Below are 25462 nucleotides of genomic sequence, written 5' to 3' on the forward strand. Positions count from 1 at the left end.
TTTCCTAGCATTCCTGATGTCTAAAAAGATGTTAATTTAGTAGATCACTACAAACACACAATCAGACATTTTGAACATTTTAACCTTCTAAGCCACATTTTCATGTAGCCTATTTTAGAGGTGTGGATGCTCATGTAACAAAGTGGAATGACATTTACTGAATGCTTATGAAGTGCCCAGTATCGTGCTTTGTACTTTGAAACACTCATGTTACTCCCCACACAACTCTGTGCAGTGATGTCATCAGCACTGTTTAAGGATGGAGAACTTGTCCCCGGTCACACACTAGTAAGAGGAAGCCCTGGCATTTGCCCCTGGATCTGCTTGACTCTGACGTCTGCTTGGCCCCTCCGTGCCCTGTTATTCAGCTTCAGGGATGCCAGGCTCCCAAGTCTAGGGTGCTTCGCAGTTTGACCTAGTGACACTCATTGATCCCCAAATCCTGAGTTACATCAAGCTCATCAGACTCCTGTAGACAAATGTTTTGGGTGAACCTATGTTATGGGTATGCACAAGATTCTGAAATATCTTTGGTAATGGACAAAGAAATTTATATTTCAAGATTATATAAAAATTCTGTTGAACGTGTAGTTTCAACCTCCCGCCTCTCCCTGATTTTCTCCCCATTGGCAAACAAGAGCCAGGGGGGCAGCCCGAGCCCCTGCTCTCCGTTCCCCCGCCCGCGCGGTGCTGGCAAGCAGGGAGACGGCCGCCGGGGCGAGGACACGCGGGGCCCCGGCTGTCCCAGGAGTGGATTGCGCCCGTAAACGTCGGGACCCCGCTGGCGTTGGCACAGGTCGCGGCGAGGCTGGCATGGCCCCCGAGCCAAACGTGGCCCAGCCGGGGAGCAGCCGAGCAGGGCTTCGTGCCCCGCTTCCCCGGTGGACGTTCCAGGAAGGAGTCAGATGACCTGAGTTATGGAAACCAAATGGCCCTCCTTTGTTTAGAGAGAGAAAGAAAAAAAAGTCACTCATTTTTGTGGTGAACTGAAAACAGGCTCCAAACCAAACAATTCCTCTCGGAGCAGAAAATGCCAGCTCCACAGAGCAGGCCCGCGGCCTGGGAGGCTGATGAACGAGGGAAGGAGCCTGTCCCTCAGCCTCTGCAAAACCCCCTCGGCCCCGCGAGGCTTTCCTCTGCTTTGCTCCGGAAATATCTGGTCTCCCGGGCAGTACGGGAAGAGGAAAGGAGGGGGAAAGTGAGAAAGTCCCCCTGACCTGGGCCAGGCTCATCCTCTCCCTCCTTTCCAGCCGGGATGGAGGGAAGGGGAAGTGAGGTGGGGCTAGCACCGGAGCAGGGCCACCCCCGCAGTCTGCCCGGCGGTGGCGCTGCAGCCTGCTACCTCGGACGCCCCCTTGGCGTGACCCAGCTCTTCCCGCAGAACGCAGCCGGGAGTCACGAGGACTCCTGCGGCCGCTCTGTGGCTGCCCCATGGCTCTGTGGGCTGGCGCTGTGGGCAGGGATCTGCACTCTCAGGTATTGCTAGTGCATGTGCATGCAGCAGGGTAAGCCATGGCCATGAGAAATAAATACAGGCTGTAGTCAGCCACGCCTGTCCCAAGTTCTGTTTGTTCTTTAACACAAGCCTGTCCTGAAATGGAGAGTCTCTTAGCAAGGAAAGAATAATGCAGAATTCAGTTCTAGTCTTGGCTTTGCCTCTGACTTGCTGTGCAATCGTGGGTCATGGACGCTTCTCTGGGCCTCCGTTTTACATCTTAAAAATGAGCCTAATGCCTTAGCTCTTAACGGTTGTCATGAGAAGGAAACGGAGTGCAGCTCTTAGCACGGGTGTTGGTACAACCTGTTGGATAAGCACATGGCCTGAGCAGCCAGACTGCCTGGGTGCAGACCCAGGCTCCCCTGGGTAACGCTGGGCAAGTTACTTATCTCTCTATGTCAGTTCCTCAAGTTTATCATGAAAGTACTACTATCCCTTCCTGAAAGCTCTGCTAGAGTTTACATTTGATTAAGTGATATACACGAAGAGTTTGAGAATGCATGCATGAGCCTGGCTGTCAATTCAGATGCTCCTCGACTTAAACGATGAGGCTACGACGGCCAGATAAGCCCATCATAAGTTGAAAATACCATCAGTCAAAAACACATTTAATACACCTAACCTACAGAGCATCAAGCCTACCTTAAATGTGCTCAGAACATTAATGTTAGCCTACAGTTGGGCAAAATCATCTAACAAAAAGCCTATCTTATAATAAAGGGTTGAATATTTCATGTAATTTATTGAATACTATGCTGAAAGTAAAAAACAGAATGGTCATGTATGGGTACTCACTATTAACATACACCGCTGAAACACCTTCATAAAGTCAGAAAATCATATGTCTAACCATTGTGAAGTTGGGGACTTGCATGTATTATGATCTCAGATGGGAAAACATCTTGAAAATAATAATGCTCAGTTCGGGCACTGCCTGATCCTGCACTATCATCATAGACTTTGTAATTTTATTCAAACGCCCTGACCATTCCTGCAACATTCCATAATCTGCCAATGGCAGATTCTAAATATGGGGGTAACCTCCAGTAGTTCCCTGTTGTTTTTAGGAAAATCTCAAACACTGCACCATGGCCTAGAGGGCCTTGGTCATCTGGCCCTGCTCCCTTTTCTAGACTCATTTTGAGCCATTGTCTGTCTCACTCAGATTCAACGGCCTACTTGGCCTTCTTTTAGTTCTCAAAAGGTTGGGCTCCTTCCTACCCCAGGACCTTTGCAGTGCTACCTCTTCTCCCAGCCCACCTTCTCCTCACCTGACCTTCAGGTTTCAGTTTACATAGCCTTTCCTCAGGGAAGCATCTCCTGACTTCCCAGATGAGCCTGGGCCACCCTCCTCCTTCTGTGTGTCCATCACAATTACAATTAAGTACTAATTTGTGTAATTACTAGCATGTCAGCTCCTTGGGCAAGATGCTTCATCTGTTTTGTTCATTTCAAGCCCTAGCACAGTGCTTGACACATAGTAGACACTCAAAGCGTGTCTTTTATAATAATGGTGAGTAACTATCTCTCCTGCAGCTCTTATAAAATCCATGAAAGCCAGGACTGTGTTTCTTATCTCAAAGCCTATATCTCTAGTATGTAGTAGGCCTTCAATAAGTATTTGTTGAATGAATGAATGAATACAAAAATGACTTGGAATAACCTCCCTAACTTTTCACCACTTGAAGATTTCCCTGGACATCTTCTTCCTCCTCCTTCCAATGGGAACACAGTGCTTAGTGCTCAGATGTGTCCTCTGACCCCCATCCTGGGTGGCTCTGCTCCATAAATGCAGGCCTGAAGGGCATGAGGCTTCCTGATCTCCATCCAGGCAAGATGTATTCTATAGTCACGACTTACAAATGTCATAAGAAGCATCAGTTTCACAACAAAGGCTAATAGCAGAATATCATCCTTCAGTAATATATGTATTTCTTTGTATCTTCTTGTTATAGGTATTTGTAGTCACAGCCACAAATGGGACAAATATTATTCACCTTGGTTTCACTTACAGGCCCTACCGCAGTCTTTTGTAGAAGGTGTACCCAACAAATGTCGAGGCATGAAGGAATGACCATTATACACTGAGTATAATAACTTCTCAGCCCTGCCTCTGTCCCCAGAACTATAATGAAGTTCTTAAGGAGCTTGATATTAAAACCTCTTAAACATTTTCATGGTCATCCATTAGAACAAGAGCAAGAACTCTCCCACCTCCAGAGTCCCCTGCTCTAATGCATCTTCCACAGCCACACCTGCTACGACCTCCAAAATCATCACTTCGGTTGTACTCAGAAACCTGCGAACGTTCTTTTCATAGTTTATAGAACTTTGTCCAAATCCCTCAGGCTAACTCAGAGGACTTGGGCCAAACTTCTTTCTACACTGATCTTTTAAAATCCTACTTATATTCTACCCTGGAACATACCTTTTGTTTGCCCTGTCCTTCCTCATGCCATTCCTCTCACCAGGAATGCATCTTCCCCATCTCCCCACCAAAGCACAGCTCATGTTCTGCACTTTCCTGTGACCTGACTGCATCACCCGTGTAAAGGAAGCTCCTTGGTTTCTGTAGCCCAGTGATATTTTGGTTTAGTCACTTTTTATATTTGTCAGCAAACTTTTCCCACAAATATGGCGCCTCTCTCAAACTAGACTGGAATGTGAAGCTCCTTAGTACTGGTCTAATATTTTCCTGTTTTCCCTGTGTCCCCTGCTCTATCTCGAAGGGCGCTCACTGTCTGCTCAGTGCTTGGCTCAACTGGGTGTACAGGATCAGGACGCTACTATTCGAGCAGGAGCCCTTGAGTTCCCTACTAATAGATTTTACTGCGCAAGGGAAGTTTCTATTTCGAAAAGTTTTTTGTTTTTCTGGTATCTCTCTGGACTGAGTTGTTGTTCTCTAGAAGTCACTGAATTTGAAATTGTAAACTTGCCTCACTCCTCTTAATCCAGTGACTTCCTTTTCGCAGATGAGAAGCCCTTCGCTGTGGAAGACACTTATTTGCTGTGCCCGGCACCTATCTTAAAAGAAGTTGGCATGTAAGTTTTCACCAGCAACTGAACCTCACAGCCAGGGAGGAGAGAGGAGGTAGAGGGGATAAAGCGAGAAGAAAGTGTTTTTCTCCTTTGTCATAATGGAATCTGTCTCTAGGTTCCTCTAGGAAGTGATGGGGCCAATGTTTACAGGAAGCCAGGACCCAGGATAAGTGTTATTCAGAGTTTCCCACTTCATTCTCCCAACTTCCCTGGGAACCAGATAGTCCCACGACCCTAGTTGTACAGACATGGAGACTGAGGCTGAGAGAATTTAAGTAGCTCGCCCAAGGTCACACGGCAGCAAGTGGAAGAGTCTGGGCTCAACCTGAGGTGTGTCTAGCTTAATCACAACTTTGCTTCTACAAAGCTCTCACACACATTACCTCGCCCTGTCATCATTATTGCCCTATAGATGATTGTTATCTCCTGCTTAGAGATAAGGAGGCTCAGAAAGGCCAAGGGGGCCCACAGCTGGTTCATGGGCAACCAAGACCCCAGATTCAGATCTTCTAACGTCGCCTTCGGTGCTCCTTCCTCTGCTGCTCCTCAGAGCATGGGGTGTTCACCCAGGCCAGACAAAGTTCCCTGAACTAATTTATGGGGGAGAATCTCATGCTATTATAATAAGTGCTAATGAGATGTGATCAAAATATTCAACAGAGGAAAGAGAATTAGCACCCTGAGCAAGAGAAGAAATATGTGGAAAATCAGAAAGGCAATGTTGGTGCAGGGAACAAAAGAAGAAACAGCCTCTGCAAAATCATGTCTATAACAGGCTGGAGGTAGAATGGCAGCTTTGAGGGAAAATACGTTAAAGTTGTTCATCTGAATTCTGCTTTCAATCATTTGTTCATACTGTAAGACCTCCAGCTCTGGTTGCCTTACATCAGCCTGTGACACCACTGATTCGACACCAGTGTCCATGCTACAAAAGGCAACAGAATGTAAGCTTGCATTTCAGTGAGTCTCTTATAGATGGGAGGAGGTAGAAGGCAAATCAGTGCATCCACTGCTTTGCCTCTGTAAGTTTGCTGGGTAGGAACAAAGCCACCCCTGCCAGACCACAGAGAGTACAGATAATGGTGGTGGAATATCAAGTTTATAATTTGCCCAGTATATCCTCATTAACTTGGACCATTTTTGAAGAATACTTTGTCCTGCTACTGTGCAACAAGTAAGTTAAATGGAAGCAGGCTTTGCCCATTCAGTGCCATTTGCTCCAATGCAAGGTCTGTCCTGGCATCTCTCTAAAATGCTAGAGGAGGATGGGCCATAGAGACCATCCTCCACACTTTACAAAAGAGGAAACTCAGACCACCCAGGTGAAGAGACTGCAGTCCCAAGGGTAGTTAAGAACAAAACCCATAGGAGACCTGTGTGTCTGGCAGCTCTCAGCCCATTTGCCCACTGCTCACTGTGCTGAGTGTCTCTGGTTCCCCTGTTGTCATTGCAGGAAAGCTGCACTCCAGGTCAGCATGAACGATGGCCTCTCTTTCATCTCCAGTTCTGTCATCATCACCACCACACACTGTGTAAGTCATAATCTTTCACTTTACTAAAGATTTCATTATCCTTGTCATTGTCAACATTGCTTAAGCACCAATCTTATCCAGATATGTCCCAGGAAAGCTTTTTAGTTCTTCATTCCAGCACTGCAACGGATCAAGCGTGTGCTCTACCCCAGAGTGTATCAGAAATGTCTGTGTTGGGTCCTCCGGATTCCCCATTTCTGTGGTTGGGAGAGAGACCTGACTCACTGGCCAGATGGGGAGATGGGCTATGTCTGTGCAGTAGTCAGGGTAGATGCCTGCATGAATGGGTTTAAGAGAGAATGGACAGAAAGAAATTGGGTGGCATATACAGAAAGCATGTCTTAGGGAGTCTTTCTCCAAAGGGATGCAGGAAAATGGGCATTGGCTGGAGTAGGATGTGGTGTTTACAGAGGGCCTTTTATTTATGGTGGGAGAAACTGCAGCTTGTTTATGATTGTGGAAATAATGCAGGACAGAATATAGAAAACGGATGAAGCAGGAGGGGAGGCAGGGGCCCTTGCAGTGGGGATTGTAGGGCAGGAATGGGAACTGCCTTCTCTCTACCAGCTCCTCAGATATCCCTTTTCTGAATCCTTCATGTCAGGCAGTTTTCATTTCTGGCTAAACATAAAATCACCCAGAGAGCTTTTTAAAAAGATGGATGCCCTGACCTCATGCTAGCCTGATTGAACCAAAATCTCTGGCATAAGCCCTAGTTTTAGTGGTCTGAAGACCTCCTTGGGAGCTTGTTGTGTGCAGCTATGGCCGAGAACCCTTCAGCCTCTGCAGCTGTTCCTGTCCACTGTCAGTGTCTCAGAGCTCAGCCTGGCAGGGGGCAGGCAGGGCTTAGTTCATGCAAAGACTTCAGCCTCCAGCATGAGTGTTTCCAAAATAATCTTTGTCTGAATATCCAGTTTCTTTAACAAAATGCACTTTTTCCATTAGCTCATTCTAGAAACTAATATGTTTGGCCTGATGGTCAGCTTAGGTAGTTACCATGGTCACTTCCCGGCTGGCGTTTGGAAAATACGTTGTTAGAACCCCTCGGTAATTGAGTTGTGTCCTTAATACCGTCACAGGTGAACAAGAGCTAGCAGGCATGCACTGTAACCAGATAAGATAAAAATGAGTTACCCCATAAAAAAACTGGAAGCCAGTCTTCATGATGGACAACACTCTCTCTCCTCACTACTCCCACCACCAATTGTCATCCTGTGTTAGGAGCAAACCAACTTTCTTGAAAACAGGGTAAGCCAGTGTTAGTGGGCACAGATGGTGGAAATGTTTTACTTGACCAAAGCAGGAGACTAGGGTTGTCACAGAGAAGCGTCACCACTGAGAAATGTCCATGTCTCAGGCATCAGGTCGACCCCCAAATCTGGAGGCCTGAGTAGGACACCACCAAATCTGAAAACTGTATTGCAGAAACAGTGAAATTTCTTCAAGTGTACCCTGCCTGATTCTGTTGGAAACTGACCCTTTCGGAACCTACCAACCTGCAGGAAATGATCAAAATATCCCAAATCTAATAACTCCATTCCAGATTCCTCCCGGCTTTTGAGTGATCCGACAGTTTGGATCTGTATTTCTCATCATGTCTGACCATACCACAGAGAAACAGCCGCTGCCCTTGAGACCACAAGGGCAGGGAAGTGGGAAGGGAAAACATCTCGGGACCAAACCCGTGATATGGCAAATACAGGGCTACATATTTAAATCCCGGGCCTCTAAGTGAAGAAGAAAGGGTGTCCTTACCGACGTATTGCAAAATTAAAGGAATTCCCAGAAAAGCCCCACTGCATCTTCCCAGCTCACTCCAGCCTCCACTTATATCTTGTATCTCCCTCATCTGAGCACATGCCACTAAATTTTCTCTTCCATTGACCCTTGATCAGGACCACCTCGTAATATATTCTGCGTTATTCCATTTCCCCTTGAGAATGCTGTATTGGTCTCCAACAAAATTATAACGACACTAAGATTCGAGATCCAAGTCCTTTCATTCATGTATTCAACAAATATTCATAGATCACAGTGTGTTAGGCACCACCTTGGGTGCCTGGGATGCAGCAGAGGACACAGCAGACTAAACGCTCTGTGGGGTGAGGGGAGGGACAGGGAATGATAAACATAATACATAAATTACACCCTATGTTAAAAGGTAATATGGGCTATTGGAAAAATAGAGCAGAGTAAGATGGTTTGGTGCTACTTGGGTGAGCAGTTCCAATTGTGATTGGAGTAACAGATACACTGAGACGGTGGCATTTGGGTAGAGACCTGGATAGTGAGGAAGTTAACTATGAGGCTGTGGAGAGTGGGGAAGGGTGGGACACTCCAAACCCAGAGCTAAAACCTTGAGGCCAGAGACCCCTGGTACTCATGGAAGAGGAGGAAGGCCCGCAGTCATCTCCGGAAGAGCATGCTTGGGGGCAGCAGCAGTCAGGGAGGTGCCGTAAAAGGACTTTGGCTTTTGAGCAGAAAAGCCACATGGGCTGATTTATGTTTGAAGATCACTCAGCCTTTCGGGGCGGGGGGGGACAAGGAGACCAGGAAGGAAACAGTGTGACTAGATAGGAGGGTGTGACAATATTTCAGGCAAAAGATGCTGGTGGCTTGAATCAGGAAGGGGAAATGGAGGTGGAGAGAAGTGGTTAAAGTTGGATATATTTTGAAAGTAGAGCTAACAGATTTCCCAAAGCGTTGAATGTGGGGCTTGAGAGGAGAAGAATCAAGAATGGCATTAAGGGTTTTGGCCTAAGACACTGAGAGGATAGAGTTGGCCTCAGCCTGCAGACCGAGGAAGACTGCAGGAGGAGGAGGTTTGGAGAGGAGTGGGAAAATCAGTGAATCGGTTTTGCTGTTTGCTGGTTGCATGACTTTGATCAAGTTGTTTAGCCCCATTGTGTTTCAGTTTCCTAATCAATAAAACTAAAATAATTAGCAGGATTGTGAACATTAGATGAAATGATATACGTAAAGTACTTGGCAAAAGGCCCAGCAGGTGGTAAGTGCTTGGTAAATGTTAGGTATTTTATGGTGGAAGATAGTCAAAATTTTTAAACTAATTGGAGATTCTTCCTAGAGAGTTGATTCCTTGATTCGGAGTTCCGTTAAAACAAAGGGGCTCTTCTGAGACAAGATGTGTCCTTGGGAGTACACGTCTGTCACCCAGCCACGCCCAGGTAATTGAAAGAGGGCAGACAAGATGGCCAAAAGCATCCAGAAAGGGGGCCCTGTATTCAGAAATAAAACTCCAATCCCCATCCAGGTCCTACATAGAAACTCAAATTAAAGACTGAAACTATCACTGGGCAAAATAGAGATGCAGGTGGAACCTGTGGTCATCCAGAATGTGAAGTCAGGTCTTGGACTTGCACTTGTGTCTTGGGCAGCTGGTTTGGAGGACAAGGTTTTTAGATCAGAAGTCGTCCCCTGGGTCTGAGTAAAGGGTTAGTCTTGTCAGTGCCAGTCACAGCCTGCCCAGTGCATCACCTGGAACCAAAAATAATTTTAAAATATGTAGTTGAGATTCTTCTTTTCTCACCTTATTTGGTGCCCATTTGGACAACAGTGTCACAAGTTTTCAAGATCTGCAATGAATAACTGCTGCCCCAGCCAGAAGTAGAAATTCCATGAAGTTTTACGGGAAAGAGATTTTTCCATCCAAGAGCTAAAAGATTCCTATACAAATGGTAAACTTTGTTGAGCTCCATGACTATAGAAAATGGTCAGACATCCAGAGTCCTCTCTCACCAGCACATTTAAACACACCCACCTCTGTATTCTTCACCGGCCTCCCTTTTCTTCCCCAATCGCTGGCCAAAGGTTGAGCAAATCACTAATCTGGTGCTTCTTTAAGGGAAGTATTGAAAAGAGTTTTGTCCTTTTGAGAATAAAGCAAGCAAATTTTAGAATCCCAAAGAAATTTTAATGAAGATTGTCTCTTTTTAAATAAATACTTTAAAATTCTATTATTTCCCACCCAAAGTGTACAAAAATCAGGGAATCATTCAAGTGTTTCTTAAACTGCTCCTGGGTTTCCAAGTTCCTTAAGGAGCTTAAAATCCAGTTGGAGAAAGAGTCCAACAAGCATGTAAAAGAATACATGATAAAGAACAAGGTTGTATGAGTCAACTACAAATGCTATAGGATTTCAGAGAGGGGAAGGATGCGTGAAGCCAAGAACAGTCAAGAGAGCTTCCTGGAGGAGATAATACCTGAGTGGTGATTTGAAAAATGATAATTATAGGTGAAGACATGGGAAGAGGCCATATCCTAAAGAGAAACCAGCCTGAGCAAGGGCTAGATATGTCTCTGAGCATAGTTTGTTCATGGTTTGTCTCAGACATATGACTTTGTTTTTTTCTTTTCTTCCCATTTTACATCAGTTTCCGGTGCCTTTTGATTTGGGGCCATTTCTCCAGTTGGCAACTACCCTCCTAAGGTGTACATTTCACACCCTTGATCTTGGTCACCTAGTATGTGGCAGTGAGACCCAGCTGACACCTGCCCTTTGTGATTTGCTTTGGTTGCCAGGTTGGATAATCACAATTTTTAAAGAAAGGAAAGAGACAAAGTTAGACATAAGGTTCTAAAATCAACACTAAATAACTGGAGAACCCTGTTTTTTCCTCCTGATTTATATGGAAAACAGCCTGACTATAAACAGCAGCAAAGTTTAATAAACTTGAGAGGACCAATGTCATGTTTGCTGTTCAGAGAAATTCTTCTGAACAAAAATAAAAATTCATCAAACCCAGACCTGAGGCATCAAAGCAAGAGCAACTGCCCCATAATTGTAGCATACATAGAGGAATTAAGAATGGAGGATATTGAGTCAAAAAACCTAATTTCACATCCCGGCCCCTCCATTTTCTAGGATGATCATGGGCAAGTTAACTTTGATCCTGTCTCAGAACCTGTCTTGCCTGGCTGTAGTAGAGATTAGTGGTAACGTATATAAGGGGCTTGAGATGCATCATAGTCTGTCAAGCAGTGATAGCTGTTTATTAGTTCATTGCCCTCATTCTCTTCCCTTGCCAAGGAAAAGTCTAATGCCCTGTCCCATTTAAAGATTTGTTATATATATCCTATGTCTAATAAACAGGCTATTTCCCCCTGATTAAGAAGCATGCTCCCTTTTGAATCCATGATAAGCCTGGATTTTAGGAGCAAGCTGGAAAAAACTTTGAAGATGTTGCCTGCAGGATAAGTAGGGGAAAAAACACCAGTAAATCAGATCTGGTGATAAGTCAAAACAAAGTTGAGTTGCAGTCTGACTCTTTGCTACTTTTAAAAAAAGTTTTTTTCAATACATGAATCAAGTAAATAGTCACAGAAGGGTAATATTTAGACTACTTGGACACATGGATTAAAACAAGTATTTATTAAAGTTGATGCATTATTGCAACATAGAAAATCTTTATCATCACTAAATTATTCTATCACGCCGAGCATATTTGGAAGCATTTCATCAGACCAGGCACATTTCGCGTAAATGAGATCTGCAACCTCAGGAAAGGTTGCAGTAGAGACTGGATCCTTCATTGTCCCCAGAAGTGGCCACGACTCACTGTGGTTTGGAGTATGGCTTGATTTCTGTGGGGTTGAACATGGTGCCAACTTATTCCCCAGGGATTTTTAACTATTTGATCCTTCATATTTTCGTGAATTCAGATTTGTTTCCCAAACTAGTGGTATTTTTCTATAAGTATTTGTTTTGAGAAAGAAAGAGAGAGAAAGACAGAGACAGAGACCTACTGTGCACAGGACAACCACCCCTCCACTACAGAGAATTATGTGTTCCAAATGTCAATAGTGCCATGGTTAAAAAACTCTAATCAGAATTTGGGGGTAGAGGGGAAGGTCAGGATTTTGCATCTTAATAAACTTTCCAGGTAAATCCTAAACACACAGAATTCTTATCATTATACTTACTTAACACTAATTTGTCCCCCAAAGTTTAAAAATAAGTGAAACCGTAATTAAAATCCATTTAAGAAAAATGAGTTATTTTTTTGATTCACTCATACTCCCATGCATTTAAGAATCCCAAGGTTTTAAATTCAAAACCCATTCTATCTGTTCCTTCTTTTGGGCCCTTTTTTCTGATACAAAGATAAGAATTTGCCTAAAAGAATAATTTTAGCCCAATATGACCAATCTAGGGACCGTCTCACATTTGCATTGCCAGAGAAAGACTACAGAATTTTCTCTCCAAATTCCTCCTTTCCATATTCCAAGTTGTCTCTTCATTTCCTGCTCTCACACCAAGGTCTGGTGAGCCACAGATTTGTTACTCATTGTTTCAGGAGGAAAAGACCAATTAGCATCAGTATTGTTTTTAACATTTCATGGCTCCTGATGTCTCACCAGAAGGTGGGCGTCCAGCTGCCACACAGAGGTAGGTCAGAACTTTGGAAACAGCTGGAGACTTGCCATAAAGAAAACACAGACATTGGAAAGAGAGTTGTCTTTCATGCACAGAGTATCCCATCTACTTCCTGAAGAAAAACAGACTGTGTCTTATTCACCATTGCAACCCAGCATTAGCATAATATGCGCACATAGTAGTTACTCAGCAAATTACTGATGGCTGAGTGAATGAATGAACTCAGCCAAGGGTCATACTGAGACCATGATGGTACCTGCTAGTAGGAGAGGAAGGGAGCCAGAAGGAGGTAGGATTAGAACAGGGGGCTCTGGGCTGATTGGACAGTAGGCTTCCAAAGAGGATGGCCAGCATTCAACCTTGTATACAAGAAGCTTGAGCATAATTTAAGGGCACAAATCTGCCAGGTGAGAAACTATGACCAGCATTCCCAGGAAGGGAAAAGTCAAAGACCTCTTTATAAGAGCACCAGCTCCACTAGGACCAAACTCCTGCCAGGGATGCAGACCTGGAGGAAATGTCTAGAAGTAGCCCACTCAACTGGATCGAGATTCAGGGCAGACCCCCTAGTCTGTGAGAGTCTGAAGCACAAGGCCGGAAGCTAGACAGACCAAAGAGACTGATAGAATCTAGGTCACTACAGAAAAGCTGTGACTCAGGGAACACTGACATGGCCTGAGCTCACCCTGGAATACCAGAAACTTAGGCTACAACAGTTCAGCTAATCTAGACAGTGCCAGCCACGGCTGAGGTTGCATAGTCTACCTTGGAAGGGCAAGCTCGAAAGGTGATGTGCTGGAGCCCAGAGATGAAGGCTGCAGTAGCTGTAGATAAGAGGCTGCAGAGGAGGGCAGCGACCACCCCAGGCCTGTCTGGAGAGTTCTGCCCTAGGCAACGTCCTGGGTCTGTTTTCTAAGTCAGTTCAACGCTGTTACCAATTGCTTTAAAGTAATAGGAAAATACAAATCCGGCCTGGTTTTGTAGTCATACAGCTCTCTAGGTAAACAGACAGCTGGCGTGGCTGCTCTTGCCAAAATCTCTTGAATTTCACCAGCCTGGTAGGGAGTGAAGCCAATAGCCTGTGCTGAGTGGCAATCTCACCTTCCAATATAATAAAAAATTATTGTGCACTCTTCAGAGAAAGTAGAAATCAGAGAAGACTTTTTCCCTTCTATTTCTTTTCCAAGGTCAGCAAACAGTCCATCAATCAAAATAGGTAGCTGTCTTTGGGATAGATAACTCCTACCAGCAGCTATAAGCATGTGGGCTTCTTCATTGAGGAAAGAGGTCCAGGGAGGGGCTGCTGGTGGCAAATGAGGCCAAAGACACCATAGTGATCAGGACCAATGTGCATTAAACCGGTACTGCGGGCAAAGTGTTAAGAGACTCATAGACTAGCCAGTCCTTGCCCTCCGGAGGCCTACAACATACTTGCCAAGGCAGGATATATACTCCAAGAGGTAAATATTGTCTAGTTTGGGGTATAAAAGGCAAATATCACAGATACCCAGAAAGTCTCCATCTGTTCCAAAGACTCGTGAGCCTTTGGATAAGTCGGTTGACACAAGCATGGCACACTCTGAGCAGTGTCCACTTAATGAACCTCGTGGGTTACTTCCCAGTGATCCAAGAAGGCTTTTCACCTCTTCCTACAAAGGGGAGCTCTACAAATCATTCTAGAAATTTATTTATAACATGTAGGCAGCTCATGATTAGCTCAGCCCCAAAACTCTATCCCATGAGTATATTTTCCCCAACAAGACCCTGCCCAGACTGTTTCTCAATACCAGGAAACAAGCTCTGAAGAAGACAAGGCCCTTCCAAACAACACATTCAAGAGGGCAGGACCAGGGACCACACCCTGACTTTCTCTCCCCTATAGGTTCCCTCACCCCAACAACATTACTCCACTCCCTTGCCCCCCTTACTCTTTCAGTGTCACATAACCTGGAAGGGTAAGGCAAGGCTGGATGGGAGGGGAGATAGGACATTAGGACACTGACTTTGAAGAGGGTTGGAATGACAGAATATAGAGTTTGGCCAACAGGCCATTCAAAGCAAGCACAATGCATCATTTTAGGAAGATTAATCCAGCATGTGTATGCTTCAATATATTAACTAAAACAAAATGGCATTAATTTGGATGTTACTGATTTATAAATTTGGTCATTTGGAAAAGAAATAGACTCTAGTTTACTTCTTCGTTATTTGGGCTAAAGAAACTTAGTACCTAGAGTGACCAATCCACGGCACTAGGGCAACAAGTGAATCATTAGAGCCTTATACTCAGCCCTTGAAAAAGGATGGCCATTTATGACTTTGTTACTGCTGTAATTATAGGTGATATGCCCTTTGAAATATGTGGCTTAGCAAAACACAGGGGAAATGCTTAGTTATAAAGGAAAAGTGGGAACAAGCATGAGCTTCGGGATCAGATCAATGTGGCTAAAATCCTCGTTCTGCTACTTACTAAGCGTGTGACTTTAGACTGAGATACTATGCTTGGAATAGCTGGCATGGGACCTGGTACACAGCAGATGCCCAGTGTTAGTTTTCTTGCACTGGTGTCGTAGTCTCTATAAGAATTTGCGCAGTGATGTGGTTTCCAAAGACTCTGACTTGCAGTTGTACTAACAGAAGTATGGTATCTGAATCTAAGGAGGTGATGGGGCCTCTCAACTTAGTGAAGATAAAATCTTCATTTGAGTATTGTGTTCAGTACCAAGGACATTTCAAGGGAGAGCCTAGAGAAACTGAATGGGAGAGATATTGCCAGATATGGTAAGTATGTAGAATATAAAATTAGGGCTATTTAGCGTAGAGACATATTTAGCATGGAGACAATATTCAAAGGGCTATTCTGAAACAGGTCATCTGTACCTATAGAGTCTTAATTCTATAAATTATTTATTGTATAGATCTAAGGGTAGAATAGGCTGAGAAACACAGTTTCTGGCTCAGTTTTTAAAACATCTTTCTAATTGGCTGCTTCAGGTGGGAGTGAGCTCCCTATTATGACTATTTAAGCACAAACAACATGACAACTTGGCAGAATTATATAAATGTCATTCATGCATCAGATAGGCAATTGAAGTAGAAAAGCTCTCAGACACTTTCCAATGTTGAAAGTCTGTGACTGTAGACCTAAAAGTATGTTAGTAAAGGAGTAAGGTAAATATTATCAGTCCTATACAGTATAGCAAATGAATTTGGCTCTTACATTTTGAAAATAAATGTGGGAGCCCTTTGTTGGTGATACTGGAGACAGTTTTTCTTGGTGCAGTTCAGATTGGCCAACCTCCACCTAATACAGGTGAGATCATATTTCAGACCAGAGTGCTTAAAACTCCTCCCAAGAATAGTCTATTTTCAAGTAACCTCAAAACACACCCTTTAAATTACAAACAATTGATACACCAGTCACAAATCATTCTCCTTTATTTACTAACCAGTCTCAGTAGAGCCGTACATAATTCAAGGTATTTTTTACAATGTCCTGCTATTTTTCATTATTGTTATTGTAACAAGATGGCCTGTGGTTTCATGAACTGTCGTTAGAAAGGGCAAAAGACCACAAGAATATCAGAATCCAGAACTCAGATCTCAAATATTGTTCATGAACTGAAATAAAAGTAGTTTGCCAACATCTCTATTTTGATAACCCCTTTATGCATAAAAATGTCTTTTAAAATATGTTTTGGAGGGTTCATGCTAATTTGTTTTTCTTGGATGTTTGAGCAATTGACTTTCAATATTTTTATCCTAAGTATTTTTTTAAAGTTTGCCCTAAGTTTGAAATTTCTCTGTTTTGAGAGTAAATAGAAAAAAAATTATTTTTTTGAATCTGTGCTTTAGAAAACTCTGAGATAAGCATGTAGTAAGATGGTAGAAATAAAAGTGAAGTTAAAGGAATCCATAAGCAAAATAAATGTAATAGACCAAACTCAGCAGTTAAAAGACAAAGAATGACAGATTGTGGTTTTTTAATTTCCAGCTATGTGTTATTTATGATAAAACATTCATTCAATAAAATATAAGTATGAAAATAAAAGTATGAGAAAAGTTATATCACACAAATACCAAAAGAAAGCAAGTGTTGCTATATTAATACTGGATAAAATTAACTTTTTGGTCAAATAAAGCATTACTGGTATAAAGATGACCATTACATAATGCTGAAAGGAACAGTTAACCTAGAAGGTATTATAATTCTAATCTGCACTTAATGACATATCCTTAGCATATATAAAGCACAAATTGAGAGAATTGCAAAGAGAAATTGATAAATCCAGAATCACAAGAGGAGATTTACATACAGTTCTCTCAGTAACTAATAGATCAAGCAGCCAAAAGATTTAATATAAATGAATGGAATAATGCAATTAAACATAATCTAGCGGGTACACAGTAAGGCTCCAGCATAACTTTCTAAATAGGGTCCAAAAATTGCTGGCTGCATAAAATGGAGGATTATGCAATTGTAGGATTAATGACAAAAATATCATATTTCATCAACTCTAAGACACACCTTTTCACATTTTAACATCTCTAAAATGGAGATGTTTCAAATCTTCAATAATGTATCATGATTTAATAGGCAGTATTTTTCCTTAATAGCTCATAACATAATGAGGCATCCTACAATGGATGCATCTGAAATTCATTGAAATTCAGTGAAATATTTTCCATCTGTCTATAGTGTACCACAAGTAAAAATAATGAAACATATGCTGGACAAAACTAATCAGTCACTTCCTCTCCACCACCGACCTCCATTCACAGCAGAAAATAAGAACTGTAGTCTTTCCCCTTTGGGGAATGGCTTACCATTTATAGGAAACCTGCATCCAACAGAGAATATCTATTCCTTTTCAAACACACTTATACACTTTTATAAAAAATAGTCATGTACTAGGCTATAAGCCAAGTCTCAACAAATTTCAAAAACTTGATATCTTATAGACCATATTCTAGAAGGAAGGAAGGAAGGGAGGGAGGGAGGGAGGGAGGGAAAGAGAGGGGAGGAAGGGAGGAAGGGAGGGAACAATTAAAACCCAATAGTAATCAAGTTACCAGTTTTGAAAATCTCATATATTTTGAAATTTCAAATACACATCCAAATCATTTGAGTCAAAGTAGAATCATAATGTAAATTAAAAAATACTTAAAACTGATCAGTTATGAAGATGGCACATACCAAAAGTTGAAATGCAGCTAAAGTGGTTCTTAGAGGAAAAATTGTAGTCTTAAGTGTTTATATTAGAAAAGAATAAAACTTATAAGTCAATTAGCCAAGCATAGAACTCAGGAGGTTAGAGAATAACAGCAGAGTAAAAATAGGACAAAATTAATACAGTAAGAACAGTATAGAAAACAAGACAGAGAGGTAACAAAGAAAACTATTAGTTGGACATAGATAAGGAGAGTAAGAAAAATAGACATGTACACAAGGAACACTGTTGTTGCTGGTCAGCCTGGATGGGAAGATGAGCTACACTCAGTGTTGTCACAGGTTCAGGCAGTGCTGGAGTGAAACCATTGACCATGAGAGCTAAGAAATACATCCAGTTGAGTTCACCCCTCATCTACTCCTAAGTCTTCTTTCTTAGGAAAGCCTTTGTACACAAAATGCATGCTATAAAATATTGTACAATGTTTACAAGTTACTCTCCTCCATTTATATCACCAACTAAAATTTGCCAAATTACTATGAAATCCTCAATTTGCAAGGCTGTTCATCCCTACAGTGGTCTCTGATCACTGTTTGGGGGGGGTTGGTTGTTGTTTTTGAAGTTTATGGTTCTACTTTTTCTGGCCTCTCACTTCGTCGGATTACACATGTGTTTTCCAATCTAGATACTCCCCCTTTCACTTTCTAATTTGACAGTTTAAGCTTCTGGGTGCCTGGATATCACATAATCAGGCTCTCGTACATTATTTGTAAAACAAGAATTCCTAGTCTGTGAATAAGAACTGGAGAGAAAGTGTATGCCCTAAGTATGCAAGAGTTAGCAGATCTTTAAGTGGTCCCAAATTGGCAAAATCAGTGGGCTAGGCTATTCCAGAATGGGCGGAGACCCACCCTGACCCAGATCCTATTGTCCTCGTTGCCAGTTTATAGTCACATTGCACCAAATCACAAGTAGTCCTAGGATCCTTACATGTATTCTCTAATCAAGACAGTATTTGGCACTGACATGATTTATATTTTTATGCTCCCAAAAAGCAATCAATCTCTTCCCTCTATGCCCCATGAGGGTATATAAACACCTTTCCTTTTGCAAAGCCACCATCCTCTCACCTATTCATTAGGACACCAAGGAAATTCAAAAGTCAGCGGCTTAATTTATTTCTCCCCAAGAAAAGAGCCAGTGCCACAAGCGATACATAGCTAGCATTCCTTTGCTGTTACTGTGGCTGCTAGAGCAGATGTTAGTTTAGTCAGTGCCCAAAGCAGTGGGCTTAATGTTTTGTTTCTTTTTTAAAAAAATTAAAAAGCACTTGAGTAGGTGACAACTAAAATATTCCTAGGTTTCTTTTCCATACAATCCAACATCAGGAAAACTGCTTCATTTGCAGGCCAAGAAATTACGAAGGGTACAGCTAAGGCAACTTTATTTTACCTGCATTACCCAAATGCCAAGTGCTGTCTGAGCCTGCCCCAGGATGCCTCTCTGGCCTCAGCAAGCCTCTTAAACTCCCTCTGCTCTGAGCCCAGGCACTGTGGTTTGCAGCATCTTTGAGAGTTTAACTGTGTGTAACCTGTGCTGCTCTCTAAGCCCTGAGAATCAGTCCTGACTTTCTAATTGGACTGTGACAACCTCTTTCAGGATCGAAGCTGACTTTGGTCATCTTTCTGTGCCTGCTACTGCTGAATATGTGTTAGAAACCCAATAGAAAATAATTTATTGGTTTCCTGATCTCTATTATGCAGTTTAACAGCACTGTTTTAAGGAATTGATCATCAGCAATCACCACTGGTAAGCCTCTACCTTTGTGAGGCACCACACAAACCCACCTTTCCTAGTTCATAATGTAGAACAACAGCCAACAGTATACAGTAGGTGATGTTTACTTACTACTAATAGGTAACAATGATGCTAACATATGAGGGATAATGAATAAGACCAATTGAGTATACACATGAAATAAATATCTTCATTAAAGATAAGACAAATTACTATATTTACTATATCTAATAGAACAAAAGATATGAAAACAAGAAATTAGCCTTTCTCTTCCAGTGTCATAATATTTGAACATTACTAAGTACCTTCTCTGTAATCCTCTTTCAACAGCCCACTCACAAGAACTAAGGCATTCTGAGAACTAACAAGCTACATCTTGTCTGCGTTATTCTCTGAAAACTGGTTTTGATTAACATGCTCTCAGAGTTTTAAGGAAACAAAGGAAAGTGCTGAATGAATCCAAGATATACTTTTTATAAACCTTGGATTCAAAAGTATTAATAACATGAGATGTCGTTATTGGGTCAGGGTGACAAGAGTACCCACAAGAATGTCCTTCCATGATAAGGACCTCAAAGCTTGAGTTCGTAGGCATAAGGCATCAATCTTCCCCTAAATTGCATACTAATGATGGCTTATCTAAGTCCTTCTGGTATTATTCATATAAGGCATAAAGTAGTAAGATTTATAGCAAACTAGAATTAACACATCCAAATGATTTCTACTCCTTCAAAGCATTCACCTTGGAAAGCCATAGGCTTTCTCCAACAACACTGACACTATTCCAACCATTTTCTGTATTCCTGTTTTGGAATTGCCATAACTTTGAAGGCATGGTATTTGAATATCCTCAGTAGGGGAATAGGGGAATATCATCATCATTTGATTTTAAAAAACCCAAAAGTGTGGGAACCAGGTTTGGCGAATGGTGGGTTACCAAGGTGGGAACCTCTTTGGTGAAAAGCAAAGCATGACTAAGAGGTTATAAGATTTTCTTCTTGCGGCCTGTAAATTGGTTTTAGAAACAGTTCCAAGGGAGGTGTTTCAGAATTGCTTCGAACAACAGCTGCATCACTGGAGGGAGTCTTCAGCCTCCAAAACTACTTGTTTGGGGGGAATTAGATTTATGTAGATGTGGGGGCTCTGTTATGTTCATTCACTATGCAAACAGCCACGTTGCTTTGTAGCCATGATTTTTAGAAAGAGTTCCACAAAGGCTTAGATAATTCTCACAATATTTTTTCTATATTGCCCCACTTTTTGAGTTAAGAAATCTAAAATCTTCAGTGTCTATCAATTTTATTGCCATTTCTTGCCAAATTACCACTCTGGTAGCAAGAATGAATTATAATGTTTCATTATGTCACCCTTATTAAAATCTGATTAACTTTGATGAAGGCTATTAAATTTACCATTGGAAAATCCACTTAGTTTTCCCTTTCTTTGACACTGGGATGGCAATCTTAGGGGCTTGGGTTTCTCAAATCTATAACCTGGGACCACCCACTAACATCATAGTCCCAGTCACAGTTTGTATGAAGCTGTTCACAGGAATCAAATTCATTTACCTAGGCCAAGCCTGGGTACTTGGTTTGGGCCTAGAAGCAAGGAAAGAATGGAAGGGGAGGTCACATTTTTTGAAGGATGGCCATGTGCCAGGATCTTGACATACCTTATCTCAGTAATCACGGAATCAGTCCCAAGAAGTTGGAATTATCTCAGTTTCACGTATGTAGAAAAAAGGAAGGTTAAGAGAGGTTGCGTGACTTATCCAAAGCCCACATATTAACAAGTGGAAGTACTAGGATTTGGATCGTCTTTTCCTGATTCCAAAGCCCAAGCTCTGCAGTGAGGGTGGTGCAGCTGTTTGCAGGGACGGGGCCATGGCGGGGGAAGTAGGCAGCCTCCAGTGCCATTTCTGCCACCCACTAGCTGTAGAAGGCATTAGCTGGCTCAATTCTCAATTCTTTCAATCTAAGAAACAGTTGAATGACTATTTATTAAGTCATTCTATGTTTGAAACACTGTACTATGTCTTAAAAGTACAAAGATGAGTAAAGCAGATCTATGTCCTCTAGGGGCTTATAGTTCAGTGGCAGAGACAAGAAAATAATGACATAATTTCTATAAAATATAGTAGGTGCTAAGGTAGAGATAGAATCAGCATAAAAAAAGAGTGCAAACTCAGAGTTCAATGGTATTTATTGGTCTATGTTTCCCACTCAACCACAAGGTCTGTGACTACAAAAAACATGCCATCTTTTATGCCATTGTTCTCCAATGCTTGGGGAAGACCCAGCACATAGTAGGTGTTCAATGAATATGTTAGGTATGTGTGAATCAGGTGATGCCTGAGCTAAGACTTAAAAGCCAAGCAATGAAAGTTGGAAAAGGTATCTCAGGAAGAAGAAAAACATGCGAAAAGAACAAGGTGTATATAGGGAACTCTGCTAAACCACGTGGTTTAGTTCATCAAAACACAAAATGCAAGGAGGGAGTTGGTGAGAGAGGAGGCTGGAGAAATAAGTGAGGCTTTGTATGGGCTAGGGCCCAAAACCTTGTACCTAGGTGTCTGTCCATAAAAGGATTCTAGGGATTTGATGGATGCCCCCTGAAATTGTGATCAAAAATTTGTGAGCTTGTGTGAAATGTGAGTGTTTATTTTCCTGAGGAAAGGGATGTATCACTTTCACCAAATTCTCAAATATTAAGAACTGTTATGGGCACTGAAGAGTTATCAAAAAGTTCGTGGGCGGGCAAAGCTATCAGAATATCATTTTAGATAAATGGCTGTAACTGCAGTGTAGAGGATGGAATTCCTGGTGGTGGTTACTGGTGGTGGAGAAACTGGTAAAGAGATAATTGCAACTGTCCAGGAAACAAATAATGAGATTCTAAACCTGATCAAGGGAATTGGAGATAGAGTAGACAGAGGCAGACTGAGAAGTATTTGGGTCAGAGGAGCAGGACGTACTGATGGAGGATATGATAGTAGGGAAGGGATAGATAGTAGGGAAGGGATATTAGGAAGGAATAGAACGCTGAGATTGACTTGGGTTGGTAAGTAGTACCAATAAAAGAGAGGAGGAGATCAAGCAGCTTTGAAGGGGAAAACAATGAGCTCAGTGCAAATGGTTGAGTTTAAGGAATCGATAGGACCAACTAGACAGTTGAGTAGCCCTGACTATGACCCTGAAGCATGAGGAGCGATATAGCCTAAAGGTAAAGATTCAAGTCATCAATATCTAGATGAGAGTTTAAACTACAGAAGGAAATGAGACAGCCCATGGAGAGTGTTTGAAAGAAAAGCAGCAACAGACAAGCACAGTTCCATGGGTTGCACAACATTGTGAATGTTCTTACTGCCACTGAATTAGACACTTAAAATGGTTAAAATCATAGCACATATATCTCCACAATTTTTAAAAGTGAGGGAAAAAAAAGATGGCTGCATAGGGCATGCTGACATTTAAGAAGTTGCACACAAGGAAAAGCCCATGAGGATGGTGGAAAGGAATAGTCATAGGTAAGGGGCTCAGGAGAATACCGTCACAGATGCCGGGGAATAAATTTCAATAAAATGGAGGGCAGAGTGGGCAGATGAGTTAGATCATTGCTAAGGTGCCTACCAGAAATAACAGTCAGAATATGTAAGGTCTGAGAGAAAAAGAATTTTGGTCTCCAGGCTTGCCCATCCAGAACTTCTCAGCAGCAATAAAATGATTTAAATTTCATCTTTCAAAATAAAACTTGCCCATCCTCTGCCAGTTTTGTCTGGGCAGGAAACAGAGCTGCTGCTGCTTCGGATGGTTCAAAATTCCACTTCAGAGCCCTGGAATGTGACGCCTCGGAAGCACCAGCCTCAGCACCTCCCTGGTGCTCCGAGAGGAAGGGGCCGGAGCGGAGGGGACCCGCGGGTGTGCAGAGCCCCCCAGCCCCTGACTCTGCTCTGACTCTGTAGTCTGGAGCAGGGAGAAGCCAACGTGTTTACAGTCCCTTGATCTCTGCCCATTTCCCTCTCACCAGGATGGACTCTGGTATTTAGAACAAGCAGATTGCTCTGAAGTCACAAAGTCAATAGATTAGAGCTGCCCCCGCTAAAGGGTCTCTTTCTCTTGAAGTCTTTCCAAAAGTGTTTCAAAGACACCGTCAGTACCAGAGGAAGGGGACACAGGGTGGAAGGAGGAGGAGAGGAAGAAAGAAGGGCGGGCCACTGGGGACCCTCACGTCATCAGGCACGTCCCCTCATCAGCCACGTCCCCGGGTGCCCTGGGAGGGGAGAATCCAGGGAAACAGCACTGCCAGCATTAAAGAACCACTAACGGATCCTCGGCTATTTTCCTGGCACATTTTTGGCAAAGATTGGCTAATATCTCTTCAGAGTGGCAGAATAAACCTTGCTACTTCATTCTTTCATGTTAGGATGTTTACGAGATAGCCTAACCTTGTGAAAGCATCTGTGTATCCTCAGCGGCTTCAGGAATTCAGTGTTAATACTCAAATCTGCACAACCTAGCGTGGACTGCAGGACAACAGCCAACCACCGGCCACCAGTGAGGGCTCTGATAACCTCTTTGTTAATAAATTGACTATACTGTTGTTGGCAAAATGTAATTGTTAACAATTACCAGGAGGCTTTATCAATAAGTTGAGTATACTATTATTGTCTAAATGTAACTTTTTTAAATTACCAGGACCCATGCTGGGGTTAGTTATTGGGGGTCCCTGTAGTGGGGGCAATAAAGATGCCTCTTTCCTGCCTTGATTGTGAATCAACAGAAATGAAGCCAATAACTGATATATGAAAGCCTCAGGATCGCCTGTTACTCTGGGTTGGAGACTTTGGCTGAGTGTGGCAGCAAATGGGCTGGAAACTGAAGCTCAGGATTAAATACTTTTCCCAGCCTAGTCGCAGGTGTGGGGCCTGTCCAGGAGAGATGCGCAGCCAGGGGCTGATTAGCTTCAGCTTTGGGGCCCTCATTTGAGCAGGTCCCTTCTAAGGCCCTGGAAGGGGCCCTTATAATTTTGCATTTGTATTTTTATGTTTTCTTTCTTAAAGAGCCTCCCCAAAATTGTACAAGCATCAGGCTCCACCAAACCTGCTTGCATGGACTGGCAGGGAACAACACCTGCTCCCTGTGGGCACACACTCCCAAGAAACAAGCTCAGTTTGCTCTTTCTTTATTTACCAAATAAGTACAGGGGAAGAGACAGGCCCGGGGTTACACACTGAGTGCCCCAACACGGAAGGGGATGTCAGAAGTGGGCCAGACGCACTCTCTCCTTAACCAGCACAGCTTTCCAGGCCCAACTGGAGGACGCTTATTGGCTACAAAATAACCCTGTGCGGTGGGCGTTAGGCAGAATCCTAGACAAGCCTGACTTTGAGACAGAGGACTTCACAAAGTTTCTTTACGTTGAACTTCCCCCAGTCTCCCACTAATTCGTCTCCACTTTATCCTTCTCCCTTTGCTATGGCAACCCACAAAACAAAACAGAAAGGAGCAGCAGTGTTTCAAGCTGTATCGTCCAGAGGCCTGGTTCTCTCGTATTACATTACAGACAAGCCCAGACAAGATTCCTCTCTCCCGCCCCATGCCACGCATTAGAAATCCAAAATTACCTACATTCCACCTACAAAGGAAGAGATGTTTTCATTATTCAAGTTGCCAAATCTATGTCTTTGAGAACAATGCCTGCTTGTCCTAAGGAGATGTCCTCATTTCCCAAGCTGGGGACCAAAGACATTAAAGAAAGCCCTGATGCAGAGATTTGGCCACTCCAGCCAGGCAGCCTGCAGGGAATGTCGTCCCTAGTAAAGAACGAATCGCCAGAGGAAGGAGCAGGGCTGGGCGTCCTGCCCTCATGTTTAATATTACCTTGATGTCACCTGTCTGTGTGCTCCATAGCAGCCTCTGTGTGAGGGTTTGACAGGCTTAAAAGTATTCATGGACGATCCCTCGACTGGCAGATGTGCCCCGTAGGCCGCTTGCGTGTCTACACGCTTCCTTGCAGCCCCAGCCACTCACCT

At 42.9% G+C, this 25462-nt stretch overlaps 1 protein-coding gene across 1 annotated transcript in view; it reads left to right on the forward strand.

The window, feature by feature from the left end:
- Nucleotides 1-25462, forward strand: part of ANTXR1 (ANTXR cell adhesion molecule 1) — a 220630-nt gene that overhangs the window by 100011 nt on the left and 95157 nt on the right. The window contains exons 11-12 of the mRNA XM_045549767.1: nucleotides 4471-4540; nucleotides 5991-6069. Of these exons, the coding sequence (XP_045405723.1) occupies nucleotides 4471-4540; nucleotides 5991-6069 (149 nt within the window). The remainder of the gene's footprint in view (nucleotides 1-4470; nucleotides 4541-5990; nucleotides 6070-25462) is intronic.

This window comes from Lemur catta, chromosome 4 (genome assembly GCF_020740605.2).
Source record: "Lemur catta isolate mLemCat1 chromosome 4, mLemCat1.pri, whole genome shotgun sequence".
In the NCBI taxonomy this organism is placed as follows: Eukaryota; Metazoa; Chordata; class Mammalia; order Primates; family Lemuridae; genus Lemur; species Lemur catta.